The sequence below is a fragment of the Varanus komodoensis genome, unplaced genomic scaffold (genome assembly GCF_004798865.1).
Source record: "Varanus komodoensis strain SLA01 unplaced genomic scaffold, ASM479886v1 scaffold14_1, whole genome shotgun sequence".
In the NCBI taxonomy this organism is placed as follows: domain Eukaryota; kingdom Metazoa; phylum Chordata; class Lepidosauria; order Squamata; family Varanidae; genus Varanus; species Varanus komodoensis.
Window position 1 is genome coordinate 24,188,986 of NW_025335438.1, and position 22,224 is coordinate 24,211,209.

The window sequence follows — 22,224 nt, forward strand, 5'->3', positions numbered from 1 at the left end:
GAAAATAGACATTGTTTCACTTAGCCTCTAGAATCACTCTCCCTGCAAGGTCATTTATAGGACAAAGTTAATAAGAATAGAGAAATCAAGTCTTGCAGTTTGGAGAAGGGGAGAAGTAGTCGCTGCAGAAATTAGTGCCCTATTCTGTTAATTTCAGTAATTAAAAAAAAAGAGAGAACTACATTTTTGCCCCGTTTGACATGGTGCTTGTTAAACCCTGACATGTTAATGAACAGAGATGTTTGTGCGACATACTCCAGGCATCTTAATCCGGTTCTGTTCATACCAACAGCATGTGGTAGCTTGACCCACACTCCCAAGAGATCTCGCCTGGGAAAAAGCTAATTAAAGTCCTAAAGCATCTCTTTTCCCATTTCTACCATAAGAGCAGCTTGTCTGGATGGTAAGTTTCCTTTCAATTTCCATAGAAGCAAACAAAAAGTTAGTTTTGCTTCAAGTGAAGCCACTTGAACCCTAGGACTAAACAGCACTTCTGCAATGCCCTTAAATTGCACATAGAGTAATGAAGGCTTCTTTTGGTTGATAACTGACCTCCAGAAGGCTAGACGAATGCCTTGGAAATTCAGAAGTGAATGACTGTTAAATACAAACCCAAAGGCTTCTTCTTGCACCTGCACAAGAAGGTGCAAGAGGGGTGGTGCATGCAGAACACAAGGTATAAAACTGCATCTTATTTTATGCCAAAAATGTGTGCAGCTCATAACTTCTACTGTAAGAAAAGCATGGGACAAGCCACTGGTGAAACTTTTGCCTTACATTAAATTGTTCGCATGTAAACACTAGCAATAAATGTCCAGTTTAGGAAGCACTTGGGGCTGATGAGGAGTAGCTTTACTTTAGCAGCATACAAGCCTCTGCTTGAATTAAGGTGCTGAGATTTGGTAATGAAGTGAAAGCTCAAATTTGTTTAAAACATGGATGGCCAATTAGCAGCTCTTAAACAAGGTCTGGCTCTCAAATCAAAATCATTTTAAAAAATCCTGTTTGAAAATCATTTTAAATAAAAAATACTCATACCATTGGTCATATTCAATTTTCAATCAACAGCTACCCTTACAAAAGGAAAGAAAACACAAACAGAAAGCTACCAAGTTCTTAGTTTGGATGTTATACATTCTACTTATCCCATAATTGATGCTCCTACTACTAGCAACTTGATAGGGTCCAACTATCTCTAATCAGTTTCTTTCAACAGCCCTTTGTTGTAAGTGTGCCCTTCCAGGCCAACCAGAGATCACAAAAGTGCGCCCATGCTACAGAGCAGCAGTTACCAACTCCTCATGGAACATCCCCTTCCAGGAGCACTTTGACCTGGAAGCACCTGTTTTTTCTCTACCCTGAGATGAAAGATGTACCTGCCAGAAAGAAAGTGTTCCACAGTCAGATGACTCTGGCATGCTTCCCTATTATGCAAATATGAGGACTTGCCAGTGCAAGAGCAGAGCTGTAGCCAATAAAAATCCACTTCTTGTTGTCTTGCCCAACAACTAGAAATGTTTTAATAAATAATAAATAAACAAACAAACTATTTCCCACTTTGCAGCCAGCCAGCATCTTTGGTGAGATGGCTGAGGAGCCCTTTTGTCGGTGTAGTCGCTCCTAGATCATCTAGGTCTGTTCAGGAGTAGCACATGATTCTTGTGTAGATGCTTTGCATTTTGCTCTCTTGGCACCAATACCTAGATACTGATACAACTGTTAACCACTGGAGTTGCTTTCATGAAGTTGGCCCCAAGGGCTGTTTGTACAGCCATTTTCTTTTCACATCATAAATGCCCTTGAAGACGTAGTTACAAGGGCAAATGCTATCGGGGATTTAGACAAGTAATAGCATGTCCATACTGCAGTTGGGGAAATGATGCTGTATTGATAGCAGGCAGAAAGAGAGCGCAAGTGCACACCAGAAAATGTCAGTAGAATATGGCAGGCTTCGTCCCCTCCAAAGGAGGATTCCCAACAGGCCTGCAAATATTACCCAATTCTGTAAGAACAAAGTTCTGATTATTTTTTCTGTTTAGGTATGGTTTTGTTTGGAACTGTGGGGTTTTATTATGCTTATGGTTTATTGCAAATTAGCAGAGCAACTCAGAAATATATTCAGAAATTAAACAAAAAGAACAAATAACAAAGTACTATGAAGTGCTCAAAAAGCTTCATATTCATGATTTCATTATAATCTATGCAAGACTATTGTAAGCTAGTTTAGAAGGGACTGATTTGAAAGACTATTTTAAACCATTCTAAGATCTTTTTTTTTTTTACAATACTGTATACACATAGGTACAGATTCTCCTTCTCTCTCTTAAGTACCTGTAGTTACTTTATTATTACTGTATTATTACAATGCTGTATTGTGTTTAAGATGTTCTGTTGAATTTGGAAGTATTTTATATGCATAAGGTAAAATGTACACATATATTAAGATAAACATTGGCTTACTCATGTGATCTGACTTGCATACAAATTTGACTTAAGGACATTATGAGGAGCATAAGTCATCCATAATCCAAGGGCCACCTGTACAGGGGAAGGCTTCAGCTCTTTTTGAAGCACTTTGCTTTTCTTAGCAGTAAACGCAACAGTGCTCCTCCTGTTCAATGAATCACTGAAAGAAGTGCAAATGGGAACATGGGGGGGTGGTTACAACTCTCCCACCCCCCACCTTCCTTTTTATGTTAAAGTTGGCTCTTGAGACTTGCCTCAAGTTTCTTGCAATGATTTGAAACTCAACTTGGACTTTAAAGTAAAGACTTGACTCGAGACCTGGAATAAAGGACTTGAACACATTACTGCAATTATATTTTGGTCCCCAGGAGGAGACTATCTGAGGTAAAGCATTGTCCAGCTTAATAGCCTCCATTTAAAATATATATATAAATGCATGTCATGCTTTCACTTTGTGCAAGTGGTATACAGAAAGGTTTGTAAAACATACCAGTTTAGCATGTTTGCATTCCACAGTATTTGCCCAACTTGATTTCTCACCTATTTCTAAGATTTTCTTCTTTAGCACATCCAAAGCAAGGAGAAGTTCCTCCGGACAGGATCGGATAATTGAGCCAGCTGTTCCAGAATTGGTCGCTAATATGCATGCACTCTCTTCGCTCAAGTTGACCCCAGCCATAGAAGTCACATCATTAATGTCATCTTCATCCCTGTAAGCAGACTACTATTATATTGAGCTAGAATGTTATTGGACTGGAGAGGCAGATAAGACCATTCCATTAAATACACACTTCACTTAACAAAAGAATTGTATATATATTGTGATCTATGTTACTTAGTTTATCTTTCCCTGCACTAGCTAGAATGCAGCAAAGCAACATTAACATTTAAGTAAACGCTGTAACTTCAGTATTGTCCCCATGGTTAACTACAGAAACAAGTTCAGCTTTCTGAAAAGTTGGACTTTCAAATTAAGAATTAATAGAACTCATATTACTCAAACAGTTTTGGGAGAAGATCAGGAGCAGAGCAGCAAAGAAAGGACCTTGCAAACAACTGAACATGATTGGGGAGCAGCAGTGTGCATATGCAACTAGAGAGCACATTATGTATCTTCTCCCACGGAAGGTAGCAAGCTGATATATTTACAACCTGATCTCCAGGATCAATGGATTACAATCATACCATGCATCAGCTGGCTGATATTCTAGTGCAACTGGGAGTTCATGGTTCCAAAAAGCAACTCACTTGCTTCCAGAATGGATCAGGTCAGCAGAACTCACAAGAAATTTCTGTTGACATGTCCTTACCAGAAGCAAGCATTTTCATTGATTCCAGGTTTAGTCTTTAAACTGGTATTTCACAGCACCAGTGGCCAATCCTGCTGACACAAGACAATAGGCAGGAGTGTAGCAGTCTCACTAGTTACAGTCCATTTGATATTTATCCAACTACTAGTAAGAACCATTCACATGGAGCCCTTTCACTTATTCTGCCCACTCTTAAGCCTCTTCTCTCTGCTTAAACATTATAGCTGCTTGGCTTATATAAGGCATCCTAATATATGAAAGAATTCCAAGCTAGTCAGGTCTTTGAACTGCATTCCTTCTGATCCTCAAATTCCATAAAGCCCATTTAGTAAATTCAAGTGAATGAACAAGCAAGTCTTTGGCACCCTCTGCTGTTCAAGTATTGGCCATACACCTAATTCTATTTTAATTACTCCATTGTTCTAAAAATAAGGACAGGCTTGAACTACAGCCTGTAAGATGCCAGCCAGAGGCTGCTAATCAAATCTTCATGGAGCAATTTGAATTTAATCTGGGATTAGGCAGGTACCATTATCAGATTTTAAGCAGTTATATATTAATCTGTAGTCATTGCTCTGTCCTTTAAGAATCCTCCCACATATACAGAAAGCAAATTGAGAATTTTCACAAAATTGAGAGGAACCTTAAGCAGTTTTTGCAAAATAGCAGAAAAGGAGAACTACATCACTAAGGTGAACATCAGACAAGAAGCTAGCTCACACATTTGTTGATATCTTAATTTTCCATAGATCTGCTAAAGAATTAATCACAATGCTGAAAATACTCTTAAATCAAAGAAATACTTTTATTCAATATTCCAGTTCCTGTGACTGGGAATTATGACTGAGTATATTCAATTACCTCTACAATATATAAAAAATTTTCACTAGCTCCACATACTCGGATTTATAACCAATATGTGCTACCCATCTTCAATGCTATTTTCAGGAATCAAATTTTTTATATTGTTCTTTTAACATAAGGATTTTCTGCTCCCTAAAGTAGACAAGCACACAGCCTTATATAATTATATATATTATAAATATAATTGTATATAATTATACATATTATAAATTTATAATATTATAAACATTATAATTTAAATATAACCTTTTAAATTAGGGTCTGTGGACAGAGGTGGCCAATCTTCCTGGAGACTCATTAATTATTACCACTATTACCTTGCAGTGTACTTCCACACGAAGACTTTGCTAGAACATTAGATGGTATTAATTGCAAGGGTGCCAGATCTGATGCCTAAAGCTAGAACAGCCCCATATTTTTGACATGAAAGACCCCTTCTATGGCATTCCACTAATGGAGTGGAGTACTGGTAGTAGGGAAACAAGCAATACTGACACTTTTATACAAGCTACCACTGTCATTCTGATCTTCTACGCCACACCAAAACCATTTCGTGCATAGCATAAACTCTGCCAAATCCTGATACAGTTATAACACATAGTAAAGTGCTGGTTTAGGGGGCTGCATTCTGCAATTACTTGGTACCTAAATTTAGAGTGGGACACTAGATCAAACTTTTTGGCCTCACAGGCACATCTGGCAATTAGAGACAATGCCCTAGACACATCACACAATGACCACCCTAAAGGGTGTGCTTGGTTACAAACAAATGAACAAGTAACTTGCCAAGAACAGACAATACAAGGCAGAGATAGTCCAACAGACCAAAATAATACTAATTCCATTTGAACCCTCTTTTAAGAGAAGCCTGTTTCACAGAAGGAAAGCTTTCTCTCTAGCCCCTGCACTGCCACCCAACTGCAGTCTCTCTGTAAACTCAACTTTCCCTACATTTACCCTTTTTCATGATCTTCCAACTCCCACCCTAAACTTTCCCTCTCCTCCTTCTCTTTACGTAAAAGCCCCAAACCTTCTCCACAACTGCTCCTAGCTTGCACTCCCCTCAGCCCAGTCTACCTTCTTGCTGTTCTTTCTCCAAAGCATCTCATTGATGCCCCTTTGTTCTTCCTTGGCCCCTGCCAGCCCTGCTTGCCAGAAATGACAGAAGCCCCTTTGTCCTTTTTTCCCATTTTTCTTTTCAGTGACTCGGGTGTACTGCAGAGGAGAACACCAACCTGTCTTTCTTTCCTCCAAATGTCTCTGAGGCCCCATGTATGGCCCACAGGAATTCATTGGAGACCACAGTGGCTGAAGGCCCTCACTTTGCATTGAAGGGATCCCAACTGCTGGTAAGGAAAACTAACTTTTAAACATAAAAAGTGGGAGAGGCTGAGGGCCTTAGGTGGGCACCAAGGGAGATGCCCAGGGAAACATCGCTACCTGTAGGAGTCACTTAGCTACCCCCAGATTGAACCAATCATGTAAACATTCTTCTTCCCCATTCATCCTCCAAGCTAAGCTATAGAGATTGGCATCAATCTCTATGCCAGTTTTGATGTAAGAGGAACTTGGTAGGGGCTTTCCTTCCAGTGAGTATCCAAAGTTGACATTTCCCAAGATAAAAAGCCCAATTATGTCTTTATTTCCAACAATAAGACTACTAGAATCATCTATGACCACCTGATTAACACTTAAATCTTTATTACATCCTAGATAATATTCAGGAAATAGCCCAACAAGGTTTTTTTTAGTCCAAAGGTCCTATCTATGAATAGAATACACAGGCCAGGAATTAGGAGTTCCAGTAGCAGAAAAACTTATAGTCTTTTACTGGAGCAACTCACAAGCTGTAGCAATGTCAGAATAGCTTAGAAAAATATGGAATGAAAAGTCACTTTTAATGAAGTGTTAATGAAAAGTCACTTTTCAGGGAGTTACTTTAACAAGCAAATTGATAAGATTCACTGAAAAATGTTCTTTGTTCATAAATTTCTGGAATGATGATTTTAAAGCTAAAATGAACACTACAAATTGCATTACGGTGTATTATAAAAAAGAGCAAAACATTTAAGTATTTCCTAGTATGTGTTTATATTAAAGACAAATATCAATTCTTGCACATTTGAATGTTTAAAACTAATCAATGGATTAGTTAGAAAATGGACTAAAATCGATGTGAGGTTTTGTGTAAATACAGTATCACATGCATGTGCAAACAAACATATCATGGAGAGAAGAAAGTAAAATACAGTTATCAGCTGGCTAAATAAAAGCCCGGACTTTACAAGCAAAAAATATCTTGCAGCTTGATTGGGTTAATATTTGGAATAGCTGCCTGGGCAAAATTTTTTGGCTCCCCCTTCATTAACACTAGAATACTGAAACCAAGGAAGTGAGAACACCCATCAGAAATCTTAAATATTTATTGAGGCATCTCTCTTGCTGCTTGCTCTTTTTCTTTTCTTTTAAGTCAAGCTTCCCTATACCCACACAAACTTCCGACTGTTTATTTTTTACCTGAAGGATGTTGTTCCGTTCTCTCTTATTTTATTCCTCTGAACAGGAGATGCTTGAAGCGACAGAATTTTGTTTCCTGGCAGGGTAATTTGTTTCACAATAGAGCCTAAAAAAAGAAGAACAATCCACAGCATAAAGCAAAATCCAAGATGACATGCAATGTATATGTGAAAGAGAAATCTGGAAAGACTAAAATGAAATCAGCATAGTTGTGTCATGGTCACAAACCCAGTTCTCAGCAGCAGTATTTGCATGGATTATTTTATCCAAATATGAATTACTGTGTTGCTTCTAATTGTCAAACATTTGTGCATTAGATATGAGTCAGCTCCAAGTGGAGTTAATTAAAAAAATTACTTTGCTGGAATGTGCCTACAGTCTGTATATTCCAAAAGTAAGGCCATCAATAATGCCCATCTTTAAGCAAATACCCCCTGCTTTGTAACCAAGAGTTCTCCAAAGGGTTTTAACACACCTTTGTTTTTAGCACAGTTGAATAGTTACATATTTGCTATGCAATGTGTATGGGTCTTTCCCAAGAGGCTGAAATGTTCCAGTATCCACAGAGCAGCATCTATCACTGGAGAATTATTATTTTTCTCCATCTAATAGATCAAGAATGAATGCTGAAATAGTTGCTGTTAAACTATGGAACTAACACCAAGTCTAGTTCTCCAGACCTACCCAACACACACACACACTTTGACTAGAGCATTCTGAGCCATTCAAGTTCTTTCTTTCAACACTGCTTTGGCTGGAGGTCTCTGCACATTACATTTCTATCCCTCCTTTTCTCCTCTTGTGGGAAATCCCAGGCAACTTACATAGCTCCATTTTCCCCTCACAAACAACCCTGTGAGGAAAGTTAGGTTAAGAATGAGTGAGTAGCCCAACGTCAGTGGGGCTTCATGGCTGAATGGTGAACAAAACCCAGGTGTACGAGCATGGTGTAAATCTGGTAAATTAAGCCACTGTTTGGGTTCTAAGCTATAGTGTAATGTGATGTCTGAACTCAGCCAAAGAATCTAACAGTACCTGAAGGAAGTTGGCTAGCCTGGATAAAAGCATTTAAAGGCATTTTCCCATCTAATTTGTTCACAATAGGGAGTGCTGATGCCGGCTGGAGCGTGGTCACTTTTTTCAGGATGCTTCCTGGAGGCTGTTGGACTATCTAGAGAATAAGTTACATCAACATTTGATGTACTTAATACAGAGAAAGTACTAAGCACAAAGGTACAAACATAAAGGACAATGTAGATGATAACAGGTGCAGCTGAGATATACTTTAGATAGCTAACATACTAAATAACTTAGAAATTTGGGTTCAATGCAGTAGTTCAAACAGGAGAGGTTGTTCTCAGGAAGCCTCACCTGAAACACAACTATGGAATGCTACATAGTATGTGCATTCTCACCATCAGATACATTTTATACAGAATAAAAATAGTTGCTCTCCAACCTATTGCATGGAAATGAACCGTACAGTAAATCCAGCTTTACCAGCTTAGTTTTGGGAGAGCAGTGCAAGAAAGGAATATCCAACAATAACAACAATCTATGAGCAGGATGTCAGTTGGAGACTTACTGTCTCCATCCTATCAAAACATACTTAGACATTGGAGTACATTATGGATACCCACAAATGAATGTGAATGAAAGAACCTAGTTTTCTTCTTCTGTCTCTAGGATTGGACAGTCTGTTGTTAAGGCAGATGCATTCTTTAACCTGTTGATAAATGCTCTGTTTTACATAATCTCTGTGAACTATTTCTTAACACCTCTACTAACATTTCTAGTCAGTCAGTAAGAATGTTCGGTTTACCTACATGAGTGATCATCAGCTTTTTGGCCAGTGTCGAGCAGCTGTAACAATTACAGGGTTTGCATGTCGTGCAAACTTGAAACAAGCTTACCATGGTGCCTTACTTTTGGGTTAGAGGCCTTGACAAGTCATGGCTTGTAATAGGATCTGTCTGACCCAACCTGGGGTGTCATGTCACCAAAGCCCAGACAAGATGACCCATCATGGATCATCCCCAACTCCAAGTGAGTCAGTTGGCAAGAGCAACAAAAGCCCTTTGGCTGCTTCCACAAAGTGGCTAGCAGGTGACTGCCAGAAGCAAGTGTTCCAAGAGTTCACTGGCAGCACTTTGGGATGGCTGGCAAAAGGTGTTCCTCCCACATTCTGCCACAAACCATTTCAGGCTTGCTGCACCTTGACTTTAGTTTTAACCTTTCCTTGAAAGAGATTTGAAAAGGTCGGTTCCCTAGTCTCACAGCCCCCATGGGGTGCCTCTTCAAGGACCTCCCAACAATATCATGGAGGGGCTGGCTATGATCACTAAGAAACAAAGCTGTGCACCTGCCTAAAAAGAATTGCAAAACCCAATTCATAAGCAGTGGAAAAGGGGACATAGAGCAGCAAACTCTTTGATGGGTTTGTTGGTGGTCTCAAGTCCCAAGTGTCCCTTGGTTTTGCCACCAACTTCAAGTAGATAGAAGGGACTAAACCGTCAAGCCCCAAGTCCCAGTTCTAAAGTGAAATATGTAAAGGGCTCAAAATTTCTGTTTTAGCAAGGAACTGTCCAGGTATATGGGGTCCTGAAAAACACAACAAAACAGAAAGCCATTCCAAAGTCCACTTACAGAAAGCTGAACTATTTGGTTGTTGCTTGTTAAATCTAGTCCTTCCTGTCAGTGGGAATCGCTATCAATTTTGAAGGTCCCCCTGACATTAGCAGCAGCATGATACTCTCACAACTGTGGTAGCCTCTGTTGACAGCTGATTTCCCACACAGAAATTAAGGGACTTCTTAGTGAAAAAGGAATAGTCCCTTTCTGCAAATCTCTTGGGGTCTTGCAAGGAGGTGGCAGGTCCAGACACAAATTGGGCAGGACAGCTTATCTGCACACATAGGCAGTATCAGTTATCCAATTCAAGGGACCAATCTCCGCAAGCGCACATGCACCCCAAAGCTTTGCAGAGTTAGTCCCAAGCAAAGTTCTTACCAGCTGCTTTACCTTTATAGCCTGTGATGTCCGAACCGGCTGGGAAAGGAGGGAATTGGGATGTGCAACTCTGATGGTAATTGGTGCCCCAGTAACTGGCATTCCAGTTTGAACAGAAGCTTTTACTGCTTTAGCCAAGGTTGCTGAAGCTGTAGTCGAGGCTGGCTTTACCACTGGAAGGGATGTTGTCATAGCAGATGATGAGACTGATTTTACAGAACTACAAGCAACAAGTGTGGCTGATGAGGCTGCAGGGATATGGACTGGTTTTACACCCTGAAGCGCAGTAGTGCCTGTTGTTACCATTGGTGAGGAGGAGGTTGGACAGACAGCCTTCACCGTACTTATTCCTAGTGTCAGTTGAGTGGAGGTATTAGCACTGGCACCTTGGATGGAAGCTGCATGGACTGGCTGAATGAGTGGGAGAGAGCCAGATTTCCTTGTTAAAGATGTACAGGAGACTGTGCCTGTTTGTGGGGAAAGTATCCCAACTGGAGTCCTAGAAACTGGTCTTGCAGAAAGAAGTGAGGTTGTAGTCACAGGACTGCTATTAGCAACTATGGAAGTAGTTGACATGGCAGTAGTGGAAACAGCTGTTTGTGGTACGGATTGCTGAAGACACTGTTGTATAAAGGTCTCTGTGTTAGGCATTAACTGCCGTAAGGCAAACACACTTTTCTAGGCAAGGAAGGAAACAGAAAATTAGAATTGGCATTTCCCTTTCACAATCCATGCAGTGTTATGCTATGGAGAAAACCCCATTTGATGTTATCAATGCCACTGCCAAATTAAAATGATCAGTAGCAGCCCTGGTAAAGTCTGAAACACAACACATTTGATCGTCAAGAAAGCTTGCCAAAGTTCCAGTTGTTTGCCTTCACAATCATGAACAAACCTGCACTTTAGCAGAAGTCTTAGGCACAATGATGAAATGCTCTGAGGGAAGTCTGATGGAAGCCAGGCCTTTACATCTTACAGGCAGGTGCACAGCCAGCAGTTTTCCTGGGCATCCTATATGTACTAAACATATAACATAGAAACAACCACATCTGCTGGAGAAGGAAGGCATCTGTGTACATCTTTAAGCAAGCTGAACTTGTGAAGTGCATAGCAGGGAATGACCTTCTATCCTGTAGAGCTAATTTTTATCCCACACCTGCCAAATTAACTCTTTGGTTTTAAATTAGCAATTAGAGAGCTGTTCAAAGTTTCACAGCATCGCTGGTCAAACTGTTCAACTTCTGTAGTTTTAGTAGCATGAAATCTTTCTAAGGTGGGATTGTGTAATTGATATTAGCCCAATTCAGACATTCTTCTGAACACAGGTAGGAGAAAACTGTAGGGGACAGAGCTGCACATATAAGGCCCACAGCCAGTGCTTCCACGGGCTCCACTTCAGTTCATGCTGCAGTCAGTGTGAAGAACTTAGATGATTTTCTATGCATTTATGTCTGACCAGGAATATTTTATTGGAGCTCTCAATTACAGAAATTCCTGATAAGAGACTTTTCAGCACATCCACACAGATTTAGGGTGTATCTGCATGTTTAAACTGGAAAGCCCCTCAGGTCCCAGAAGTCCCTGCCCAGCATGTCTAGATGGGGAATACTGGAAGTTCTAGGACTGCTTCCTGCCTAAACTCATTGAAAACTGCACCTTTGAAACCCTCTTTGGATCTTTACACTGGTCACACAATAGCCCGAGGAAGAGCTGTGAAAAGGGATGCTAGCTATGGGGCTTGCATACACACTCCTGCCTATCCCACCATCTTCAGGGAAATGGCAACACTATTTGGCAATAGAATCCATTCATCAACACTGAATAATCTTAATGCAAGGTGCCAGTCCTCAGATTATACCCTATATATCTCTAAAATGAAATTTAAACATTATGCTTTTGGATGTTGTAACTGATCGGTGTTTTTTATATAGTCAGTCCATTTCCATCAAGCTACTAAGAGTATAGCAACTTATAGATCTATAATGAAAACAAAAGTCCAGCTCCATTTGACTGTAGCAGAATACTCCTCAAATTCCATGAGAGCAGCTACATTGTTATTGTAAGCAACCTGAACATGGGAATATGCTCTTAGATTGACCATTGACTTGGAAATAATTGTCAAATGGAGAGGCAAAGCTTACTGCCAAAGGATTAGTTTCAATCAGACTTCACCAATTTGCTCTCCTGCAGACATTTTAGACTACAGCTCTCACCATTGACCATGCTGTTGAAGGCTGACAGAAATCCCAAAGCTCTGAAGAGCTTCAGTTGAGAAAGGCTGCTTTTGACATTGCAAGTTTCTTCAATGGTTAGTATTTGCATAGGAAAGTTGCAGATGACCTGTTCTTCCTTACAACTAGTATTTATCTACTGAGAAGACACAGGAGATTACAGTTTCCTAGCCTTTGTCTCACTGTATCTGATGAGAGGGAAGCCTGTCTGGTACCATAAATACCTAGACTATTGCCTGATGTATGCAGAAAGTTTAACAGTCATAAACTTAATTAAGGGGCATGAAGTTTCAGCTAATGCTTCAAGTCCATCCTCCATGCACTACACATACATAAGCTGAATTGCAAAGAAATCTAGACTAGGTACCAAATTATGTTTTGAATATCTGGAAGCAGAAATGCATACAGAGAGGTAGTACAAAGTGGCATCCTTGCTGCACTCCCTGAAAATATACTCACAGGTTCCTATCTGCCTGTGACACATTTGGCTTGCTGTTGCAGACACAAGGATCCACCTGTCAAGCCAACAACTTCATGCGCTCACAGTACCATTGTAGGCAAGAACAGACGGAATTTCTTTGGGGAGGCTTTAGGTTTCACTTTCCTAACTGTTATCATGCTGCTTTGCTTTACCATTTAATTGTCCTGGATCTCCAAACCAACCTTTCAGCAGAAAGGCCAGAAACTTCACTACATAAAAAGCATACTTGAAATGTAGAATATATTGATCAAGACATACCTTCAGAAAGGGTACTAGATTTGGCTGGGGAGAAGATTTCAGCTCAATGTACAGTTTCTTGGTAAATTCTTCAGGTTCAATTTTAGCATCCTAGGTAGAATAAAATTAATTGTAGCACAAATGCAATGTGTTCTGCCTCTGAATATGCCCACAACAGAGCCCAGCAGCTCACTGACATTCTAGGACTAATGAAGAACTTGACAGGCTGCATATTTTATTTGACTACATTATGAATTAAATAAAGGTTATATGCCTGCTGTGAACAGTATTCTGTTTAAGACCAATTTTCACAGGTAAGGAACAAGCCAAAGGGGCAAATGAAGGAGGTGGATTTCCAAGTTATTCCTGGAAATGCACTTAGATGAGAAAAAAAATACTTGGCAGCACACATGCCTTGAGGGAGGGAACTGTGCTATAAAATACTTCCTGCTACATGACTACAGAAAGATGGTTCTACACAGTAATCGAGTCTCCTTTCGACTATCTTAGAATATAAAGCTTACAGTCTTGCTTTCAGGAGCATGACAATGAGACAAAGCAAATCAATATCTATTGTTTTTATCCTCTTTTATTTCCATTTACTACTGGCATTTGTACCACAAACAGATATACTTAAGAGGTACTGCCTTGTACCCGACCTATGTGGGTCAAACCAATAGTTATGGTAGCGTTACTGAACACAATTTCACTATTCTACAGTAATCTTGCTAAATAAAATGAGTTGAATGCCAAGTCAACCTTATAGCAGTTATGACACAATAAGCTGCAGGTCTCTAAAACAGGGTGTGGAATCTTGGGCTCAACTAGGAGGGGTGGCCAACCTGGCCCTTGGGTTGAAAGAGATGACCCAATGGCACACGCAATCAATAGAATACGTGCACTAGCATCAAAAAGGGAACAGTGACTATGGCCAAAAAGACTGTCCAGTGATGGTTCTGTGTTTGAACAGTGAATAGCAGGAGACATGATAGAATAAAATAATGCATAGTGTGGAGAAGACGGAAAGGAAGAGATTTTTCTCCCTCTCCCATAACACTAGAACCTGGAGTCATCCATGGAAGAGAAAACTACTAGAAAGCAGTGACAGCAGCAGAACTAGAAGACACTCTGTACTAGTGGAAGGAGCGCAACTATCAAACCACTTCTAGGTACTTAAGGATGAGACTGGAGGAAAGCCTGCGGAAGAAGAATAACTGGGTGGCACATGGAACAGCAAGCAAGAGGCAGCAGATCAGTCAAACTGGGCAGTGAATGAAGGCCTACAAGAAGAGAAGAGTGGTAGTTGTGGAAGACTTCCTGTTGCATGGGATGGATACCCATGTATGTCACAAAGACCCATGGGCTTGCCAAGCACACTATCTCAATGAAGGACAGATTACAGGTGAGAGTTAAGGATTGCCAATACTCATAAAGTTCAATGACTCTTACCCCTTCCTTCTCATCCATGTTCCTCATCCAGAAACAAATGATCCTGCCAAGCAAGGGTTCATGTCAGGCTTTGAATCTTTGGGAAGGAAACCCAATTAACTTTGTGACTCAGATTGTCTTCTCATCCATCCAGTACTTGGAATAGGAATAGAAAGGGAAAATAAAATACTCCTAGTGAATGCCTGGCTATGAAGATGATGTGGGCTACACTTCCTGGAAGATGGATTGCTGGTAATGGACAGCGGAAAATGTGTTTGGCTACAGCATGAAAAAATTCATCTGAAGGGTTTTAAGCTGAATTTTACAGGGAAGAGAGATGTAAACTTGGGAATAACAATGGACAAAGGCCTATGTACCACAAGAGAAAGAGCAGCTCTAATGGCTCTCAGTAACAGTTTTCCAAAAATGTAGGAAGGTAGTTTATATATTAAAAAATGGGGGCTTCCATTTCTATACACAAATACTCAGAGTGTGCAAAACAAACAGGATGCACTTGAACCCTTAAGAAGAGTGAATGCAACTTTAAATGAATACAACTGAAACTTGGTGGAGGACTCCTATGACTGGAATTCAGCAACTGAAGTTGCTCAGGAAGAATGAACAGAAAGGGAGGCACAGTCACAGTATATGTTAAATGGTATAGTATATGTTAATATAGTATCTCTGCATACTATTCCAAACACAGCCCCCCCAAGAAATTCCTGACATGTTGCTGATAGCGTCTTCTTACAGAAAGAAGGAATGAGAGGATTAGCTATCTTAGCTTGATTCTAACAAACAGGGATAACCTAGTGGGTAAAGTGGAAGTTATGGAAACTCTAGGGAAAAGTGACCATGCAGTACCTGAATTCTTGATTCTAAATAAGCAAAAGCCAAGCATAACAAAACATGTACCCTGGATTTTAGGAATGGCAATTTTAATAAACTCAGGACAATGGTAAATAAGGTTTAATGCTAAGCAATTCTAATGAGAAAGGAATTCAAGATAGGTGGGAATTAAAAAAAGAAAATTCTAAAAGGCACAATTACAAACCATTCTAACAAGGAGAGAAGGTAACAGAAGCCCGTGTGGCTTCACAAAAGCTTACAGATGAACCGATAGCAAAAAAGGTGCCAGGAAAGTTAAAGCTGAGAATGAACTGAACTGAGCTTAGCAAGGGATGCAAGAGATGCTAAAAGAATTCAATTTCTATGTTGCCTCAGTCTTGTCCCAAAAGAGGATGTATGAGCTCCATGACAATGTTGAAATACAAGCTGAAAGGGGAGAATTGTGGCTTGAGATTGATAGGCAAGTAGTCAAGAAACACCTCATTACTTGGAACAAGTTCAGATCTCCAAGGCCATAGGGACGACATCATAGATTAATAAAAGGACCAGCAGAAGGGCTCTCAGAACCACTATTATCACCAAGGTCATGTAAAGTGTCAGATGACTAGAGAGGGGCCAATTTTGTCCTCATCTTCAAAAAGAGAAAAAGCAACCTGCAACTTCAAGCAAGTGAGACCAATATCATTCCCTGGGAAAATTTTGCAGCTGACCAGAAAAATTAGTTTGCAAATACCTTGAAAACTGTGATTACTAGGATCCAACAAAGATTTGTTAAGAACAGATCCTACTGGATTAATCTGATCTCATTCTTTGATTGGATAATTCCTCAGTGGACTGTGGGAATATTGTGAAGATAAGCTATCTTAACTTCACTAAAGCTTTTTACAAAGTGCCCCATAATAACCTGATTACCAAGCTGGTTCAAAGTGGCCTAGATAGAACAACTGTCCATGGACCACAGTCGTCTACAGAAGCAGTTGACTAAAGAACACTTCTCAATGACACCTTCTAAGTGTGGAAACCCAAGTGGGATACCACAGTGTTCAGAACTGGAACTAGTGTTTGACATTTTTATTAATGATGTGGACAAAATGGTCCAGGAAATGCTTATGAAATTTGCAGATAGGACAACATTGGATGGTATAGTCAGTACTCTAGAGGACAGAAACAAAAAGTTAATTTGATAGGCTGGAGTGCTGGACTGAAAAGAAACAAAATGAAATTTAACAGGAACAAATGCAAAGTTTTGCAGCTAGGCAAAAGAATCCCAATGCATAATTAGAAGATTGCTGAGCCAAGTATCCCCATCTTGTAAGTGAGAAGGGTCTCAGAACTGATGTAGATCACAAACTTAAATAAGTCAAGAATATGATGTGGCTGCAAAAAGGCATATGGTATTTTAGGCTGTATAAAAAGTAACACTTCCAAATCACATAAAGTACTATTTCCCTTCTACTCAGCTTCTAGTTCTGGGCACAAGTTATGAAATATGCAGATAAACTAGAAAAGGTTCAGAGAAGGGCAACAAAGATGATCACAGTACTGGAAACAAAGCCCTATGAGAAGCTGAAAGAAATGGCATGTTCAGCCTTGAGAAGACTGAGGGGAGATATGTTAGCACTCTTCAAGAGCTTAAAAGGTTGCCACAAAGAAAAAGGCTAGATTCTCTTCTCAATTATCCCAGAGTGAAGACATGAAATGGGGTCAAATTAGAGGCCAGATGCCAGATGTGCAGGAGGTTGGTCTTGATGGCTTAAGTGGCACTTTCCAACTCTACTTCTCTATTGTATGCTTCTCTATTTCTATTGTAAGTAATGTATGTATACTTGGGAACATCATAGAAAATCTGAAAGAATCACTTCAAAATGCCATCATTCCCCCTCAAGCAACACTTTTTCCAGTGCAATTTCCAATATTCTCCCTTCCCCAGGAAGTTTGACAATAAGTTGTTCTCCTTCCCTCAGAATGCACTATAGAGAACTTGTAGTGCAATTGAACTACTAATCATCAAATAACTGATGAACAAAACAGCCAAGGGCAAGAGTTGTGTGAACCCATGAAATGCCTCTGATATTATAGTACATCACGTATGTAAGGTTATTATACCTAATTGCTCTCTTCTATATCACACCAAGGACTGAAGATGCATATAAGAAGCACAATGAGTTTCGACAATTGCAGGGTTTTCTAGATGCAATATGCTTAAGAGTGCAAGCCTGGGCACAGCTGAAGTCCCAGTGAAATCACTTTCCAGACAAGGCATTTAGGATTAGGGCAAAAATACTTGCAGATGAACTTTTACCAACAGACTTTGAACCAGGTTCTTCACATTCTGCCCCATTTCTGGTGCTTGAGGCCCACTGCATGCCAGTTTTATTAGTGTTGCTAGAAAGTTTTTGCACTTTTTCACGTTTTCCAGCATATCCTGACAAGAAATCAAGAACAAACAAATTAATGCACCTATTTCAAGCATCCTTAAGTGGTGCTGAGGTAATCAATCTTAGCACTTACAGTAGAGATGCTGGTCTGGTCTATTGTTGTGTCTTCTGTGTCAGGAACTGGCTTTGGAATGACAGTCAGTGTAGAAGAATCAGAAGCAAGAGTCTTTGCCGATGGCCCTGTAACCAAAGGCGTTCCAGTTGCATGTGTGGCAATACTATTTGTTGAGGCTACCGGCTGAAAGAAATTACATAGTGCTTTACTAGTTAATTTCATTTTTTATAGGAACAAGCATTCCAAGAGTGGCTGTTACATTCATCCAAGCCATGTTAACACTTCTATAAAGTGGTGCTAACAAGGCTTAACTCCAAGATGAGGCAGCTGCACGTGTAGGGGCTTCCTAACTCTTGCAGAGATATCTAGGAATATTGTGTATGAAAGGGAAAACCAAAGACAAGACATTGTCTTCAATGGCCAAACTGTGGATCTCTCCCACAGAGGGGCAGTCCAGCAAGCTACCCTCTCTAAGCAAACCTGGAAACCATACACAGGTTGGCCTTTAATTTAATTGTCTTTACAATCACTTTTTAGCTGTTGTGTTTTGTCATCTAAAGTCTGCCATTACACTGCTTTATTACATGTTGTTTTATTGCTCTAAATTTCTGTAGGCTCCCTAGAAGGCAGGGTTATCAATATAAGTGACCACAAATTAGGTAAGAGAATGCTCCAGCACCAGCTTTCATGCTCCACCTCAGGTAGCTTTATCAGACCATCCTTTCTCTTGATCCCCGCTTGCTTCAGCCCCATACAGAGATGTGCTATTTCTATTCTCCTTACCTATTCCAGTGCAACTATTTTCTTTTTGCTTTTCAAAGTGGACTCACCACATTGGTATTTTACTATGGATGCTCCTTTCTCCACTTCTCACCAAGGCTTCATCCCCGCTCCCCACATTTTGCTGCATCCTGTCCCCCAGTTACCTTAGCTGCTTGCTTGCTTCAGCCATCTACAAGAGCCACAGCTGTGTCAGAGAAAGGTATTCTCTCTCAGTTCACTTGGCTGATTACAGAACTGCTCAACAGGCTATTCATATTAGAGACACTCAGCCTTGTTGTGTTCTAGCCCCTACAGCTCTGTTCCTTAATGGGAGGAGATCCTTGAAGACTTGCCACCCCCAGGCTCTGCATGTCCCGCAAACTAGGTATTGGATTCCTCAGATTGGATTTTCAAACATCTTTCAAATTCACACCAGGCAAGTTGTTCAAGTGAAGGCAAACAGATAAGTTAACACAGAAAATTGAATGGGTAGATTGTGCAATACCACAGTTGCCAGACATGCATGCAAATCACCTTATGTCAAAGATTAAAAATTAAAAATAGAGGTACCAACATTAGTAATGAAGCTGACCAGTCTGTTGTTCCATGCCCCACAAGACGACACTGCGATAGACCAGTAGTGGGCAATAACGACTACAGCAGGCAGCTACACAGGATGTGTGCAACGGGTATCAGGATCAGGGCCTGAGTAACATCGCAAGTGCCTGCAGAACTAGGAACATCCTTGCAGGGAACAACTGAGGAGCAATTATGCAGAGCAGCTGTAAGCCATGGAGACCAACATAAAAGCCTTTCTGGCACTGCTGTTCTTTGCCACAGCAAAGCAAGTTGTTCTGGTGAGTCTTTGTGCTCTGGCCCTTGCATCTCTGAACCCTGTTCCTGTTGTTCTAACCTTGTTCCAGCCTTGGTCTAACTGAATGCCTCCTCTGGCTTGACCTTGAACTGGCAACTTGAACTTGCTTCAGGTCCCCAACTGGTTGTGAAGCCTCACCATGCAAAGGTACCCTGGTCCCAGCATTCTGCCTGCCCAGCCGCTGCCCATGCCCAGGCCATTACATTGGGTTACATGGGGAAAGCATCCATCTTTCCCAATGCATTTTAATTACATTGGCAAGTGCTTCTTTTCATACAGGTCACCAGATGGAGATAGGATGACATGCTTATGCCACTCTCCCATTTTGTTAACACTGCAATAAAATCATGTATCAGCTGTAAGAGTCAATGCCAGAAAATAAGATAAACAATACCTGAATTATAACAGGCTTCTTAACAGTTGAGGTAACTGAATGAGTTGTTCCAGACACAGTTTTGACAGGAGCTGCTAGTACTTTAACTACCTGAGTTCCAGAATTCTTTGGGAAAGGTAAGAGAACAGATAACATACAAAAAAGAATTAAAATAAAGCCTCAGTAGTCAAATGAACACATGGCTTTTCCTAACATACTTGGAAGTTATTGCATAGTTTAAAATAACACAGAATTTATCTAATACTCTAAGATTTCCAAGCACTGAATAACTAAAAAATCAAAATACAAATTTAAGACCAAATTAAACCATTTAATGCCTGATCAGTATGGGATTGTCAGTATGGGATATTTTTATTTATTTATTCCTTAAAACAGCCTTCAGCAGGTGCCAAAAACAAGACAATGCTGGTGCTTGCTGAACAGGCTCCATGTGTGTGCAGAGTCCCACAAAGACCAAAGAAGTACACAAGTGCTAGGTCGATCTAAACACACAGAGATTAGTGTCTTAATACTGGGCAATGAAGCAAGGTCAAGGGTACGCATGGACGGACAGCAGTTGAAGCCACACCCTCCAGCCAGGGATCACTGATGAAAGGCCCCTAGACTTGCCCTTTATTCAGCAGCCTCTCACGTTGGCCCATGTATAGGTGGTGGTGAGAAGGTAAGCTGCCCCTGCCTGCTTTCTCACCGGCTCGCCACCTGCCAAGTAAGCAAGTGGTAGAAATGAGGAGGAGGAAAAGTGGCTGGTGACAATGGCAGCAAGAAGGTAAATTCACTGAGTAAGGCGGCCTATTGAGGTTGCCATGCCCAAGGGCCCACCAAAAGCTGGAGCCATCACACCAATTAATGGTGGCTACATGTTTAAAATGAAGCATAGAGATGTTGTGCCTAGGTGGAGCAGGGTTATGACTACATGAGTACATGTTTACATTTGCATGTATGGAAGCAAATGTTTTACCGTCAATATATTACATTTGTAAGCACACTGAAAGGCAAGAATTGAAAAACCTTATGCTATGGCCTCACTAAGATTTCTTTTAAAAGGATTTATTTGCAACCCACCTTTATTAAGAAAAACTGCACTCTGCATGGCTTACAATCACAGATAAGACTGATTAACAACACTACTAAAACAAATGCATCACAGTCACAACAACCCCATATAAACTGTGCCAGCAGAAAGACAGGAATCCCAAATCTAGACAAGACCCACCACATTCAAACCTTTATTAATAAAAATGATAATTTGCTAATCTGACTCCCATGAAAAATGTGCAGCAGCAAGACTATTTAGAAATAGAGTGCAGAACTACCTGTACTGTCTGTATTTTGACTGTAGATGAATTTGTAGGTATTGACCATCGTACAGTTGCATTATTTTGGGCTTGCCCTAGTGCTTGTTGAGACAGCAACATCAACTGACCAGTGTTACTTCTGACAAGAACTGCTCCTGCAGGAAAAGAAAACATCAGATCTTGCTCTTTCCTAAGAATGCACATTTAAGCATATACGCCATAATTTTCTTAGCATATGAATCATGCTAAACAAGACATCCTTAACACACTCTGTACTGTATTTGATACAATAGTGTAGAACTTCTATAGCACTGCATATTTTCTTTCTAGGTTGCTCTTTAAAACAGCAGACTACCACATTTTTGCAGCAACCCAATTAGTGTTATGACAAGTGTAGCTTATATTTTGACCTCATAAAAATCTATCAAGCATATTTAAGAACAAGAAAACCAATTCAAAATTAGCTTGCTCATGGGTCTTTGCAGTCAGAACTTGTAAATGGATGTTTCAAGTCCTCTACAGTTATTGAAGTATTATTAAACACAACTGGTTTGGCGTATTACCAATTTGATGCCAGTTAAAGTCTGCTTCCACAAAAACCTTAGTCCAGTATTTGACACCAGCATAGTCAATTTTATTTAACATGCTCCAAAAGCTAATATGACTGTCACAATGGATAATTGAATGTTTTGTTCACTTCTGAGGTGTATTTACACCTACCAGTTCTTGTAGGGGAGAAACTTTAGTGTTGACAGGCAAAGCCCTTTTGCTGTTCTTTGCAATTAAATACCCTGATACAGCAATAAGGCAGAAGTGAATCTTTATGAACAAATGCAGAAAGCTGCATTTGTTACAAGCAGGTTTCTCCCATTCAGTAGAGCTACTAGGATGAGTTCACACCAAAACAGCTGTTCTTAGGACAGACCTTGAGACATGCCATATGCAGACACTTTAAAGGTATCCAACTAGGAAATCCTATACAGACTGAAAACTTGATTCTGTTTGAGCTCTTGT

At 40.2% G+C, this 22,224-nt stretch overlaps 1 protein-coding gene across 1 annotated transcript in view; it reads right to left on the reverse strand.

The window, feature by feature from the left end:
• Positions 1-22,224, reverse strand: part of TAF4B (TATA-box binding protein associated factor 4b) — a 64,507-nt gene that overhangs the window by 31,820 nt on the left and 10,463 nt on the right. The window contains exons 2-10 of the mRNA XM_044424426.1: positions 21,229-21,365; positions 19,916-20,020; positions 17,904-18,068; positions 17,695-17,817; positions 13,137-13,226; positions 10,179-10,844; positions 8,193-8,328; positions 7,158-7,263; positions 3,007-3,176 (exon numbers count right to left, since the gene is read on the reverse strand). Of these exons, the coding sequence (XP_044280361.1) occupies positions 3,007-3,176; positions 7,158-7,263; positions 8,193-8,328; positions 10,179-10,844; positions 13,137-13,226; positions 17,695-17,817; positions 17,904-18,068; positions 19,916-20,020; positions 21,229-21,365 (1,698 nt within the window). The remainder of the gene's footprint in view (positions 1-3,006; positions 3,177-7,157; positions 7,264-8,192; positions 8,329-10,178; positions 10,845-13,136; positions 13,227-17,694; positions 17,818-17,903; positions 18,069-19,915; positions 20,021-21,228; positions 21,366-22,224) is intronic.